The sequence below is a fragment of the Neolamprologus multifasciatus genome, chromosome 4 (assembly GCF_963576455.1).
Source record: "Neolamprologus multifasciatus chromosome 4, fNeoMul1.2, whole genome shotgun sequence".
Lineage (NCBI taxonomy): Eukaryota > Metazoa > Chordata > Actinopteri > Cichliformes > Cichlidae > Neolamprologus > Neolamprologus multifasciatus.
The window spans coordinates 31,998,957-32,013,662 of NC_140442.1; the positions used below are offsets into that span (position 1 = coordinate 31,998,957).

Below are 14,706 nucleotides of genomic sequence, written 5' to 3' on the forward strand. Positions count from 1 at the left end.
GAGTTTCCAAAACCTTAGTAAGACTAAGCAAAAAAAACACTTGACAAAGTCTTGGCTTCTGTTTTGATTTATTCTCCTCTTGTATTAGCGCTTATGTAGTGTTATTGTCTGAGTGGTGACACCTGTTGTTCAGAAGAACACTGCAGCTTTCTGCACCTTAATGGTGGATGTAAATACAAGTGAAACAAGCAAAGCGGACATTGCAGAGGGAATACTGGGGCCTTTATAGAGAGGAGAGCTTGGTCATTGAGAAGGGGTCAGATTAAAGATCAAAAAAGAGGAAGAGGTGACTGGGGAGAGGGAGGTCTGGGCGTCTCTCCTTAGACATCTGCCCCTGAGACTTAAACCCATGTAAGCGGCAGAAAATGGAAGGATGGATGGAAGAAATGTAATTACGTACATTTTATGTGTAAGGATAGGCAAGTAATTTGTGTCAAGAGGCAATGCAGGATAGCTCCCCAGATTCTGGGGAGCCAGGATAGCTCCCCAGATTCTGGGGAGCTATCCTGGCTGTAATTAGCTGTAACGAGATGTAGTGGGCCAATAATGGCTTGATAAACACAGCTGATAAATAGTTAGCAGTGAAAATATATCAAATCACATATTTGTAATATGTATAAATTATATGTGCATTTTTTCCATGTGCATATAATTTATTTACACACACACATTGAATTTCCAGTGTAATTCATACGAAAACACACAAACACATACAGAAACCATGCATATGCCCCAACATATTTACTATGTGATGCTGAATCACACTTAAAAGCTTTACAGTAACAAAAACACAGTGTGTGTTCCTGTCTAGCTATCTTTGTGAGGACCGAAATCTGCATTCTACTATACTTGTGAGAACCAACAGTCACTTGTGAGGACACACAAACCAATCCTCACAAATTTGAAGCATTTAAAGGCTCAAAATGTGGTTTTAGTGTCAGAGTTCAGGTTATGGTTAGACATCTTTAATGGTTAGGGTAAGGGGCTAGGGAAAGCATTATGTCAATGAAGGTCTTCACTAAGATAGCTGAACGGGCGTGTGTGTGTGTGTGTGTGTGTGTGTGTGTGTATTGCAAGGTTTTATGTTGTGTGATCTGATGTTAATGTTGACTCTGGTATCTATTTTTTGCAAACAAATTTCAATATTGTATAATTTCACCTTCCTCCTCATCTTCCTCGTGCTCATTGGGAATGCTGTCCCTCCTCCTGTACGTGTCGATGGTTTGTGCTAGCAACAGCACCCTCCTGTGACTGGGAGCTGGTACTACTGTTGATGGTGCAGCAACAGCAACCTCAAAAGGTAATGTGTCCTTAATTTGACACATTTTGCTGCATTAATTTTTCACTTTTATGCCAAAATTTTTAAGCCAAATTACAAGTTCTGCCCTAATTTTGGTAGGTTAGCTATTCCTGGGAAGGTTCACCACTGTTCCAAGGTTTCTCCAATTGTGGATAGTGGCTCTCACCATGGTTTATTAGAGTCTTTGTTGGTTTGTTGGAGTCCCAGAGCACAACCCTTTCCCGTCTGATAGATTTCAATAACTTTGTTTCTCAGCTGTTTCTTTAGATTTGATGTGGCTAATTCAACTGAGCTCAGCTTTCCAAAAACATGTAGTTAATGACATAATTTACAAAGGGGGAATTACATACATTTGAATAGCCGTTCTGCTGTAATATATACAATCATCATTTAAAAACTGTGCATTTATTCCAGTTTCTTTGTCTATTAAAATTGTGGCAGATATGAAAAAATCCGTACGGGGGCTTTTTCACAGCATTCACATTAGTGGGATTTTAATATGTGTGGAATAAAACTGAACTGACTGTAAAGGTTTCATGAAATACGATAAATTGTTTTGTTTAGTCCACTTTAATCTATTTAAATCTACTATGGTAATATGGTAATTTTTTCTAATGTCATCATGGGTCTAACCCAGGGGTGGGCAATCTCAGTCCACGAAGGCCGGTGTCCTGCAGGTTTTAGATGTGTCCTCGAACCAACACAGCTGATTTAAATGGCTAAATTAGCTCCTCAACATGTCTTGAAGTTCTCCAGAGGCCTGGTAACGAACTAATCATGTGATTCAGGTGTGTTGACCCAAGGTTAGATCTAAAACCTGCAGGGACACCGGCCCTCGTGGACTGAGATTGCCCACCCCTGGTCTAACCTGCCATAATCCAGTTTAGCTATTCTATTATTTTCTGTTTTATTCTATCTGAACCTCAAGGTGCCTGTTTCAGTTGCTCCTGTTTTTTTTCTTACTTCTCTTTATTATTATTGTAGAGTGTTTATTTTAAATAGCTCTGTCTCATACATGTGGGTGAGAGAGTGTTTTTCCTTCTGTTATTTTCAGTGAAGAATGGGATCAGGGTGAAGCAGCTACACACCGCTTTGTTTACTCCAGGGATCAGCTGATCGCCCTGGTGACACTGTTTTACATTAACTGCTCAGATTCTTTTATATAGTCCACTTTCTGCGAGACGAGCATGCAGATGTTGCATCAGCAGACTCGTCATTTTCAACAAATGGTTATCTCTGTTTGCCAGTGTGTCATGCAGTCTGATAAGATTGTGGACCTCGGGGGGGGGGGGGGGGGGGGGGGAAGGTGTCTATCTTGTACAAAGGCATATTCGTATCAATATTATCATCAGGGAACAATGGCACTACTTTCATTAAAAAACAAAACAAAAACACGCCATCCACCTGACCTCAAAGCTCTGTGTTTCTGTAACATAAATAAGGAGCCAACATTTCCCTGATCACTGATCACTGACATCACTGATCTTATCAGACTTTACCTCTATATAACCTGTTCACTCTGTCAGCTGTTAAACTCGGGTTGCTGATTAAAGAAATACACCAACAATAGTCACAGTTTAACAACTCAGGCTCACTGTCACGAAATGTCACAATATTCTGCACAGAATAAGCACCTTGTTCTGTCACCACAGAGCTTCTTTACCCTCAGAGTGACTGATCTCATTTCAAAGTAATAAAGGCAATTTAAAAGGAGGGAGGACCCTGCAGCATATCAGTCAGCGTAGAAACAGGCCATAAGTTTCAGGAACCAGGCTGGAATCATTTTTGAGTGGCGTTTACATGGCTACTTGTGTTTCTTTAGGTTTCTGACCAGGTACTCCAGCTTCCTCTCACAGTCCAAAGACACGAAGCTAATGTGGTTGGAATAAATCTAAATTAACCTAAATCTAAATCTGCTGTGACCGGTTGGGGAGAGAGAATGACCGCCATGATTCATACATCGGGGAATCCAAACAATCTCTGGACAACACAGAAGAATTAATTCATCAGGCCATTTAGACCTACGGGCCAGTGGACTCTCTTTCATTGATGAGGATGTACACATTCTGGAAATGGAGGAACGCTGCTTTACGCGAAAAGAGAAAGACCATCTCTAAATCGAGGAGGGGGCCTAGGATAAAGACATGCTGTGGAAGAGAGCCAGAGATTAATAACAAGTATGATTCAGTGCAGAGAGGTCTGTTAACACATAGTGAGTGAAGAAGAAACACCCAGTGCATCATGGGAATCTCCCCAGCCTACACCTACTGCAGCATAACTAAGGGAGGATTCAGGGTCACCTGGTCCAGCCCTAACTATATGCTTTAGCAAAAAGCAAAGCGCTTGCATGCATTTGTATGCCAGGGCAAGTGCTGGCATGCTTGTGCTTGGCGTGGTGCAACGGGAAACCACCATTGTACAGCACAAGCAATAGAAATAAATGGGCTTTAGAGCACAGTGCTCTGTGTGCAGCGTCCTATGTCAAAGGGTCTATAGCCTCCCGAGAAAGACCAGAAACCCCTCCCCCACCTGTCACTTTCACTCTCGACCAGGTTCAGAGTAAAATGTGAAGACTCCACTTCAGGACCAGACAGGTGAGTTCCCCATGTCCTCAAGGCTCGTACACCCCAGTTTTGTGGAGTCTTTATTAAAATGTTCATGCTGAACGTGAGTTGGTAGTGGTTCCCGCTGCTGTGGAAGACATCATGCCTCATTCGTACCAAAGACGCCACGTCCCAGAGGCCCCCAGCATTACAGGCCTATGGCACTGACTTCCCACATCATGAAGACGCTGGAAAGACTGTTAGGCCACATCTGCACCCCCTTCAGCTTGCTTACAAGCCCTGCCTCGGAGTTGAGGATGCCATCATATACCTGCTACCCCACAAGCATCCATCCTCTTTCCTTTTCTATTGACCCTCTACACCACAGACATCAGTCACTTAATGGACCTTCCTGCCATGTTTACAAATTTTCTGATGACTCTGCTCTGGTTGGATTCATCAGTGGGGGGAATGAGTACCCAGCAGTGGTGGACTCTTTTGTTACGTGGTGCGAGCAGAATCATCTGCAGCTCCATGTGACAGAGACCAAGGAATTGATTGGGGACAGAAAACCAGCGACCCCCTGTTTCAGGTGGTCAATGTGGACATAGTGAAATACCTTGCAGTACACATTGACTATAAACTGGACTAAGTTAAAAACACCACTGCAATCTACACAAAGTGCCAGAGTCGTCTGTATTTTCTGAGACAGCTGAGATTTAACATCTGTAGGACAATACTCAGGATTGTCGAGTCCGTTGTGGCCAGTGCCATCTTCTATGCAGCTGCATGTTGGGGCAGGAGGTTGAGGGTCATGGATGCCAAGAGACTCAATAAAATGATGTGCAAGGCCAGTAAGATGGTGAGGTTGGAGCTCCCTAAAGGTAGTGTAGGAGAAGAAGTCCAAGATGAGGAGAATACCGGACAATAGCTCTCACCTACTCCATGACATTCTGGCCAGTCACAGGCCAGCACAACGGGAGACTAAGATTACCCAAATACACCACTAACTACACAGGAACTGGCTAGCTCGCTGTATGATTCCTCCATCAAAGTCACAAGTACACACCCTAAACATCAAGTCAATATGATAAGAAGGGCAGCAAAATGTCACATATTTCTTTTTAATTTGTCTAATATACTGGGATATTTATAAGATCTATTTGTATTTATTAGACCCTTTTTACTATATTTTGTAACTTTGTAACATATTATATTATTGAGTTGAGTTTAGTTAGTTCCTGTTCTTGCTGTCTTGGATCAACTGTGACCATAATTTCCTCTCCGACTGATGAAGATTCTGATTTTGAGCCTAATCTAACCTAATGACCAGAGCTCTAATGTACTGCATTAAGTGCACTACATTATATGCACTCTGGTGTAGTACATGTAGTCTAGTTTAATATTGGAAGCTGTGAATCATTTTATGTGCATCAGAATGATTCTTACTTTTTGTTGTTGTTGTTTTTAAGAAGAAGAAAACCCAACTTGTATTTGAGCCATATTCAGTCAAATGATATCTACTGCAATATTTAATAATCTAATGTGGTTTAATTAACTTTAAAGGTAATCTTTGGTTCACTTATGCAGTTTGGTAGTTCAGGTTGTTAAGGGTGCTCTGGGTTACCTCTGTGTTTCTGTGGTTTGGTCCAGGAGAAGGTGGAATCCTACCGAGCTGTAACAGAGCCCCCTCCAGCTTGTGGCTATGTATTGTGTGTGTGTGTGTGTGTGTGTGTGTGTGTGTGTGTGTGTGTGTGTGTGTGTGTGTGTGTGTGTATCAGGGAAATGCAGTGTGGGGGGTACAGGACGATTGTGAGAGAGTTTAAAAAAAGGAAGGTCAAGGAAGATTGTGTGCAGGTCATGTTGGCAAAAGTTACGTTGGAAACAGGAATATAACAGGAAAATGAATGGATGAGGACAATCAGCAGACACAGATGGCGGACAATAAGCAGCAGCAGAAAGGGGCAAAGAAAGAGTCATCGGATGGATGAATAATAGACAAGACAGTGGAGATGGGAAAGAAGAGAGTATGAGGAAGAGAGAAAGAAACAAAGAATGAACAGTTAATGAACTTCAGTGTAACAAAGTAAAATAAACTATGCAGTGAATAGATAAGAGTGAGAGAGAGAGCAGAACAATGAAGCAGGGTGATATGGTGAACACACTGAAACGTATTTGATCCGTCTGTTCAGCAAGATAAAATATGAAAAATAGCACACTTACAAAAATGATCTAAATATATAGAACATGACGTTCGATATGTTTCTTACTGTGAACAAAGCCCAGAAGGAAAAGAGTAACCACACTAGTCTTGAGCCCTTTAGCTGGAGGACCATGTAAGGACACAAATCTCCACATTAGCTGTTTTTCAACCTGCCAGCTCCTCAGGCATCGATAGCCCAGTTATTCAAATGATGCATTCATACCTTGTGAATAAGCATTATGTGAGCTGTCTCTGCACATCTAGCAGTGGAAACACGTCTGAAGGGACTATTTCCTACTGTGGAATATATCCCAACATGATCCCAAATGACTCTGAGTCAACTCTGCTATCAGTCAGCAGGGAGGACATGGTGCACATAACATCTCCCAGTGCCACCCACCAGCACCAAATTGGTCAACCTGGGGGAAAAGCCCTTTCCTCTGATAGTCTGTCACATTATATCCTGCTTGTGATCACTGTATATAAGTACAGACGACATAATTACAATTTGGAAAAGTCGGACAGAAACCCTGACGTATGCTGCCAGCAGAGGTCCATGACAGGAAAACATATTTGCTAGTGTTATTTTAGCTTTCATGGGATTTGTTGACAGTATAAAAACATAAAGTAGCACCAGTATCTGCTGTGTAATACCTACCTGGAGAAAGAATTACAGTTGACATTATAATCCCTCAAAAAGAGTAGTGTTTCATAATGAAGCAGTTTAGCTGTGTGAAAAGAGATTGACACAAAGAGCTCTATCAGCTGTCATAAACAGTGGGAAGCATACACTGAAGGACAGTGTAGTACTACCAAGGGACTCTTCAGTCACCTCAGTGCAGAATATTAATACAATGATTTTTCAATTCATTGAATTCAGTTCAATGAATCAGTGATTACTTTTGTGGTTCAGCACAGTAAATCTAGTCACTCAATCTCAGGGCACCAGACACTAGCGCCGCAGCGACCTCTGCAGTACAGATGGAGGACATACAAATTTAGGGAACTTCCTCTACAATCACATACTTGCAAAGCAGAAAGGAGCGTCATGTGTTACATGTGCCACGGACAGCGTTTGTGATTATGAACAGTCTCAGGGCAGCGAGACTGCAAAACTAAGCTTGCATTAAAAAGAATGGATGGAATGGGAATGTGATCAATCGTGTGCTTTAGGATGATTTAACTCCTTTTATTTTAAATGACAACATCATGGCTTTTTTATTATTGCTTATGTTGGAGTAATCTTCTCTGAGTGTTGTAGTTAACTCAGTGTACGTGTGTATATGTAAGTCTGAGATCAAACGTGATATTTTCACACACTATGCATATTGTTGCTTTAATCAGTCAGGATCATGCTGTCACTCAAGTACCCCCCTCCCCTCTCTGCATCTTTTCCCCTCAGTATCCCCCTCCACCCCCTTACCTTTTCGAACGTTTCCGTCTGTTGTGCGCTGGAACTCCCCTGCGCTCAGCAGGAAGCACGCCCGGTCGTGCGGGTAGCGCTCACGGCTGGTGGTGGAGCCTAGCCCACCGGTAGCCGGGCTACGCTCGTCTCCCAGGACCTGGTCGATGGTAGGGCAGTCCTCATTGGCCAGAGCCGCAGCGTTAGCTGCTGCATCACCGTTCTGCTTGGAGTCTGGTAAAAGAGGGAAGGAGAAGGCAGTTAAAAGATTATAGGAGTGACCATTATGGTAAATGGCCTGTATTTGTATAGCGCTTTACTGGTCCCAAAGGACCCCAAAGCACTTTACACATCCAGTCATCCACACACTGGTGATGGCAGCTACATTGTAGCCACAGCCACCCTGGGGCGCACTGACAGAGGCGAGGCTGCCGGACACTGGCGCCACCGGGCCCTCTGACCACCACCAGTAGGCAACGGGTGAAGTGTCTTGCCCAAGAACACAATGACCGAGACTGTCCAAGCCGGGGCTCGAACCGGCAACCTTCCGATTACAAGGCGAACTCCCAACTCTTGAGCCACGATCGCCACATTGCTAAAGCTGTGTGTCGTAATGAATCAAAATGTTTAATCTTTTAACAACAAAAAGTCAGAGCTCTTTTGAGCCAACCATCCCTTTAACGTTAACTAGTAATGACTTCATGAACTTCTTCACAAATAAAATTTTTATCATTAGAGAAAAAATTACCAATAATCATCCCACAGATCTAATATTATCTACAGCTACTCTTAGTACAATTGATGTTAAGTTAGACTCTTTTTCTCCAATCGATCTTTCTGAGTTAACTTCAATAATTACTTCCTCCAAACCATCAACGTGTCTTTTAGACCCCATTCCTACAAAACTGCTCAAAGAAGTCCTGCCATTGATTAATTCTTCGATCTTAAATATGATCAATCTATCTCTAATAATCGGCTATGTACCACAGGCCTTCAAGGTGGCTGCAGTTAAACCTTTACTCAAAAAGCCATCTCTAGACCCAGCAGTCTTAGCTAATTATAGGCCAATCTCCAACCTTCCTTTCATATCAAACATCCTTGAAAGAGTAGTTGTCAAACAGCTAACAGATCATCTGCAGAGGAATGGTTTATTTGAAGAGTTTCAGTCAGGTTTCAGAGCTCATCACAGCACAGAAACAGCTTTAGTGAAGGTTACAAATGATCTTCTTATGGCCTCTGACAGTGGACTCATCTCTGTGCTTGTCCTTCTTGACCTTAGTGCAGCGTTCGATACTGTTGACCATAATATCCTATTAGAGCGATTAAAACATGCTGTAGGTATTACAGGTATTGCACTGCAGTGGTTTGTATCATATCTATCTAATAGACTCCAATTTGTGCATGTAAATGGAGAGTCCTCTTCACACACTGAGGTTAATTATGGAGTTCCACAGGGTTCAGTGCTAGGACCAATTCTGTTTACATTATACATGCTTCCCTTAGGCAGCATCATTAGAAGACATAGCATACATTTTCACTGCTATGCAGATGACACCCAGCTCTATCTGTCCATGAAGCCAGATAACACACACCAATTAGTTAAACTGCAGGAATGTCTTAAAGACATAAAGACCTGGATGGCCACTAACTTTCTGCTTCTTAATTCAGATAAAACTGAGGTCATTGTACTCGGCGCTGAAAAGCTTAGAAATATGGTATCTAACCAGATTCTTACTCTGGATGGCATTACCTTGGCCTCCAGTAACACTGTGAGGAACCTTGGAGTCATTTTTGACCAGGATATGTCCTTCAACGCACATATTAAACAAATATGTAAGACTGCGTTCTTCCATTTGCGCAACATCTCTAAAGTTAGAAATATCCTGTCTCAGAGTGACGCTGAAAAACTAGTTCATGCATTTATTACTTCCAGGCTGGACTACTGCAATTCATTATTATCAGGATGTCCAAAAAACTCACTGAAAAGCCTTCAGTTAATCCAAAATGCTGCAGCAAGAGTCCTGACAGGGACTAGAAAGAGAGAGCATATTTCTCCTGTTTTGGCTTCCCTTCATTGGCTTCCTGTTAAATCCAGAATTGAATTCAAAATCCTGCTCCTCACATAAAAGGTCTTAAATAATCAGGCCCCATCTTATCTTAATGACCTTGTAGTACCATATCACCCTATTAGAGCACTTCGCTCTCGCTCTGCAGGCCTACTTGTTGTTCCTAGAGTATTTAAAAGTAGAATGGGAGGGAGAGCCTTCAGTTTTCAGGCCCCTCTTCTGTGGAACCAGCTTCCAGTTTGGATTCAGGAGACAGACACTATCTCTACTTTTAAGATTAGGCTTCAAACTTTCCTTTTTGCTAAAGCATATAGTTAGGGCTGGACCAGGTGACCCTGAATCCTCCCTTAGTTATGCTGCAATAGATGTAGGCTGCCGGGGGATTCCCATGATGCATTGAGTTTTTCTTTTCCAGTCACCTTTCTCACTCACTATGTGTTAACAGACCTCTCTGTATTGAATCATATCTGTTATTAATCTCTGTCTCTCTTCCACAGCATGTCTTTTATCCTGTCTTCCTTCTCTCACCCCAACCGGTCGCAGCAGATGGCCCCGCCCCTCCCTGAGCCTGGTTCTGCCGGAGGTTTCTTCCTGTTAAAAGGGAGTTTTTCCTTCCCACTGTCACCAAAGTGCTTGCTCATAGGGGGTCATATGATTGCTGGGTTTTTCTCTGTATCTATGAAGCGCCTTGAGGCGACTTTTGTTGTGATTTGGCGCTATATAAATAAAATTGCATTGAATTGAATTGAATTTCTTATCTCTGCTATGGGGTCACGTGCTGTGAATCAAGCTCCTTCTGCTTCAGCTGCTGAGTCCAGTATTTGAAATCTTGGTGTAGTTTAGCCCCTCCCTCTGCTGGAGGCTTCTTCCTGTTAAAAGTGCTTGCTCGTTGGTGGTCACCTGATTGATTTTACTATATTATTGTAGGGTCTTTACAATATAAATTGCCTTGAGGCAACTATTGTTGTGATTTAGTGTATAAATACATTTTAAAAAACGAATTGAATTCGATTTAGCAGTAGTTTGTTTTTAAATCAGGCTTTCTGTCGAGAATTTTATAGAATTGTTATTTATTTATTTATTTATTTATTTTTAACCTGTTCATTTTATTTTGTTATTTTGTACCTTTTTATTCTCTATTATGACACTTCATGTTCTAATGTATTTCTCTTTTTTGTGTCCAGCCCTTTGTGACTGTCTGTGAAAAGTGCTGAACAAATAAACGTCACTTACTTATAACACAAAAGTAGAATATCTCAATGCCTGAAACAAAGATGTATGTATAGGCATAGATGACGTGCTGAACAGTCATGTCCTGTCTTACATCTTTCTTTCTTTTTACTCATCTCCATGGTGTCACTAGAAGCAATGCCACAATGTAACACACAAAACATGATCGATCAGCTTTAATTGCTTGTTAACCAAATATGCACTATGGTGGTTAACACTGTTGTCCTGTTCTCCTCATGTCTGTGAGGGTTCTCTCCAGGTGCTCTGCCTTCCCCCTCAGTACAGAGCCATGTAGTTACTGATCTTATGTTAATTGGTGTGTCTACAGCCCATAGCTGTGAACGATTCTCTCTGCATCAGGGTGCCAACAAACTGGCTATGTGTCTACACTCTCAACCTATAGAAGCTTTGAGCACTACATGACAGTGAGGAAGTGGAAAAGGAAGGATGACGACTGAAGTGGCTGGAAAACTGTTCTGGATTCTTCCAGCTTACTTTCCACAGCACACAAGCAGAGACACATGAAGTGAAATGCTTTTTATTGTATTGAGCAACTGGTCATCTCATCAGATGTGATGGTTCACATTTGCATTAATGCAGAGTTCAAACTTCTGGAACTTCTGTTGTCTATTGTAATATCTTTCAAAACACCCTTTGATGTTAATTGATGTTTTAAGAGTGTAACTTGTGTGTTATTCATATTTCCAAATGCATTTTTAAGTAGAATGAATCAATACGCTGAGCTTGTTTGGTCTCCCACTACTATCAACAAATAAGCTCCAACACCTTTATGTGGTGAGGTGGCATCTGAAGCTCTTCAGCTCTGTGGCAACATGTTGTGACAGAGCATACAGACAGCCTCAGGACCCGTCTGTATGCTCTGTCACATCAATTTGTTGAAGATATTCTAACAGCTGGATGTCATCGTCAGGTCAACAGTGCACTTTCACAAAATAACTGAGTAATGGACAGAAAAGAAAGTGAGGACATCACTGGTTTCCTTTGCAGTTGCACAAACCAACATCACAATCGTGGATATGTTTGTAATGTTGCTATAGTAACACAATGCAATTTATTAGTTAAATTCAATTTCAATTCAATTTATTTATAAAGCGCCAAATCACAACAGCAGTCGCCTCAAGGCACTTTATATTGTACAGGAGATCGTACAATAATAACAATCAGTGCCACCTGCAGATTACCAATACTAATGAGTCTGTGAGAAACGGCCCAGATTCAAACTTGCCCTTCGAGACTTAAGAATTTCCTAATAGCTGAAACTTCCTAACTCTAACCTTTTTCACCAGGGTCAATATTATTATTATTATTAGTTTTATTGACACACACTGATGTGTAATGATGTGCGATAGGTTTGTCGTGCTCAAAATGCTCAAAAACTGAGAGTTTTCTTCCAATTTGCACAAATTAAAAGGGTTAGGGGACAACTCTAACCCTCATATCGTACAGAACAAGCCCAACAGAAGTTGAAAGCTGGGAATTGTAATGAAACTAGAGCTCATCTAAGTGCTGCTTACGTTTGGAGAAATAAGAGTGTGCAACACATCGACCCCACAGTGAAACATGGCGGTGGGAGTATTATGGAATATTATGCTCTGGGCTCAGTGATTGTGGAAATGGGAATTTCGTTAAGGTGGAAGGAATCATGAAGAAAGAAGGACATAATTTTAAAGGAAAACCTCAAGCTGTAAAACTGTGCCTCGGTCATCACTTTGTCACACATCGCTCCTGATGAATAAGTACGGAAGACAAACGTGAATGTTACTGAACCGAAGACTAACGTCCCCCAGGACCATCAAATCTGAAGGAGCTTGGAAGATTTGCCAAAGACGAGTAACAACCACAGGCTGATTATTATTGTCAATAATAATGCTGACCCTGGTGATTTTGTTCAATGGAAGCAGCTAAAATAAAACTATGTTTAAAAAAACACCTTAAAAAAGCCTGCTCTGTTTAACAACACTTCATCTTTCATAGGGGGATGATAACTCCCTCATTATTTGGAAGAATTATCATCTTTAAAGCGGCTTCACCTAAAGAAACTTTCCCCCTCACATCCCTTCAAACTCCATAAGAGACTTGGCTCACCTCTGTCCAGTTACTCACCTGCCCTGTTGATCTCAATGATCTCCTCCTGTGCTAATGGGCAGTCTCCAGTACCCATCATGCTGCCAGATCCCACCATGCCAGGCCCGAGCACATTTCCCATCAACCTGTGAGGAGATGCTGTCGCCATTGCCAGGGCATCTGGCTTGCAATAGTTTGGGCTGCCTGGCTGTGGCGCCCTGGGGATGTGCTTGTTCCTCTTCTTGGGGAGTTTCTGCTTAGCCATGGCCAGGGAGTAGTACATGCCAAAGTTATTGACGATGACAGGCACTGGCATGGCAATCGTCAGCACCCCAGCCAAGGCGCAGAGGGCACCCACGAGCATTCCTGACCATGTTTCAGGATACATATCCCCATATCCCAACGTGGTCATGGTCACCACAGCCCACCAGAAGCCGATGGGGATGTTCTTAAAGTTGGTGTGGGCTGCAGCTGTTGGATCATCTGGGTCAGCACCGATACGTTCAGCATAGTAGATCATGGTAGCAAAGATGAGGACACCTAGTGCCAGGAAGATTATGAGCAGCAGGAATTCATTAGTGCTGGCACGCAGAGTGTGGCCCAGCACACGTAAACCAACAAAGTGGCGGGTCAGCTTGAATATACGTAGGATACGGACAAAGCGTACAACACGCAGGAAGCTCAGAACGTCTTTGGCTGTTTTGGAGGATAGGCCACTCAGCGCCACCTCCAGGTAAAAGGGCACAATTGCCACAAAGTCTATTATGTTCAGGGCACTGCGGAAGAACTCTGCCTTGTCAGGACAGAAGATAACGCGTGCCATCACTTCAATGGTGAACCAGATGACGCAGACGCCCTCGACATACGTGAGCCAGCTGTCTGTGACCACCTCATATACAATCTGCAGAGAAGAAAAGAAGAAGAGAATTTTAGTTGATCTTATTATTTATTCATTACAACAGACACATGTCTGGCTTCTGACAAGTGGTTGTTGACCCAAGAACAACTTTTCTGTGTGACAGCAGCTGTGGTATAAATCCTGGATGGCTTTCTTCTCTGTATCGTATTCACACGATTTTCAGAAAATGGGACCTCTGAACTCTCAACAGTGTTGGGGAGTAACGGAATATATGTGCCGCTGTTACGTATTTAAAATACAAAATATGAGTAACTGTATTCCGTTACAGTTTAAAAAAGGTGGTATTTAGAATACAGTTACTTTGTTGAAATAAATGGATTACACGGCGGTACTTCCCTGTTTCATATTGTGGCGGGTCAGGACTGTTTGGGTTTTGTTTGACAGCTACATTCTGTTGTTCCAGGCAGCGTTACGGTTGCCATGGTACGGTTGCCATAGCCTCTCTGTCTCTCGCTAGCAAAGTTGACCCAGACAACAAAGTAAAGCTAGTTTTCGGCTACGAGCCGACACAGAACCCACCGTACTAGCCAGAGGTCCCTTTACTACGGTTCGGAGCCGCGGACCTTCAGTAACAGTAATAAATCACAGCAATAGTACATTCATGTAGTTGTAAACAGCATGATAATATATTAAGTAATTCAAAGTATTCAGAATACGTTACTCTCATTGAGTAACGTAACGGAATACGTTACAGAATACATTTTGGGGCATGTAATCTGTAATCTGTAATGGAATACATTTTAAAAGTAACCTTCCCAACACTGACTTTCAATCATCCTCCGTCGCCTTGTGCTCAAGTTATCCTATTGACTTCGGTAATAATAACCACAGTAATAATACCCCACTGGCTTTTTACGGCTAAGGGTTAGAAAAAAAAGCGAAACCAAAGCTGATGAGCACACGTGCATATTGCCAACAATCTAAAAGTAATTTTAAAAAATTGGTAATTAGTAAAAAT

The 14,706-nt window shown here is 42.2% G+C and overlaps 1 protein-coding gene across 12 annotated transcripts in view; it reads right to left on the minus strand.

Annotated features, from left to right (window-relative positions):
- kcnc3a (potassium voltage-gated channel, Shaw-related subfamily, member 3a) overlaps window positions 1–14,706 on the minus strand; it is a 118,098-nt gene that overhangs the window by 53,892 nt on the left and 49,500 nt on the right. For 4 of the 12 annotated variants that reach the window (XM_085155631.1, XM_085155626.1, XM_085155633.1 and 1 more), the window contains exons 3-4: window positions 12,869–13,730; window positions 7,470–7,682 (exon numbers count right to left, since the gene is read on the minus strand). In XM_085155631.1, coding sequence (XP_085011757.1) covers window positions 7,470–7,682; window positions 12,869–13,730 — 1,075 coding nt within the window. Of the gene's footprint in view, window positions 1–89; window positions 6,028–6,704; window positions 6,775–7,469; window positions 7,683–12,868; window positions 13,731–14,706 lie in introns of those variants that run through there. The other 8 variants (XM_085155622.1, XM_085155624.1, XM_085155629.1 and 5 more) reach the window with 6 other exon arrangements.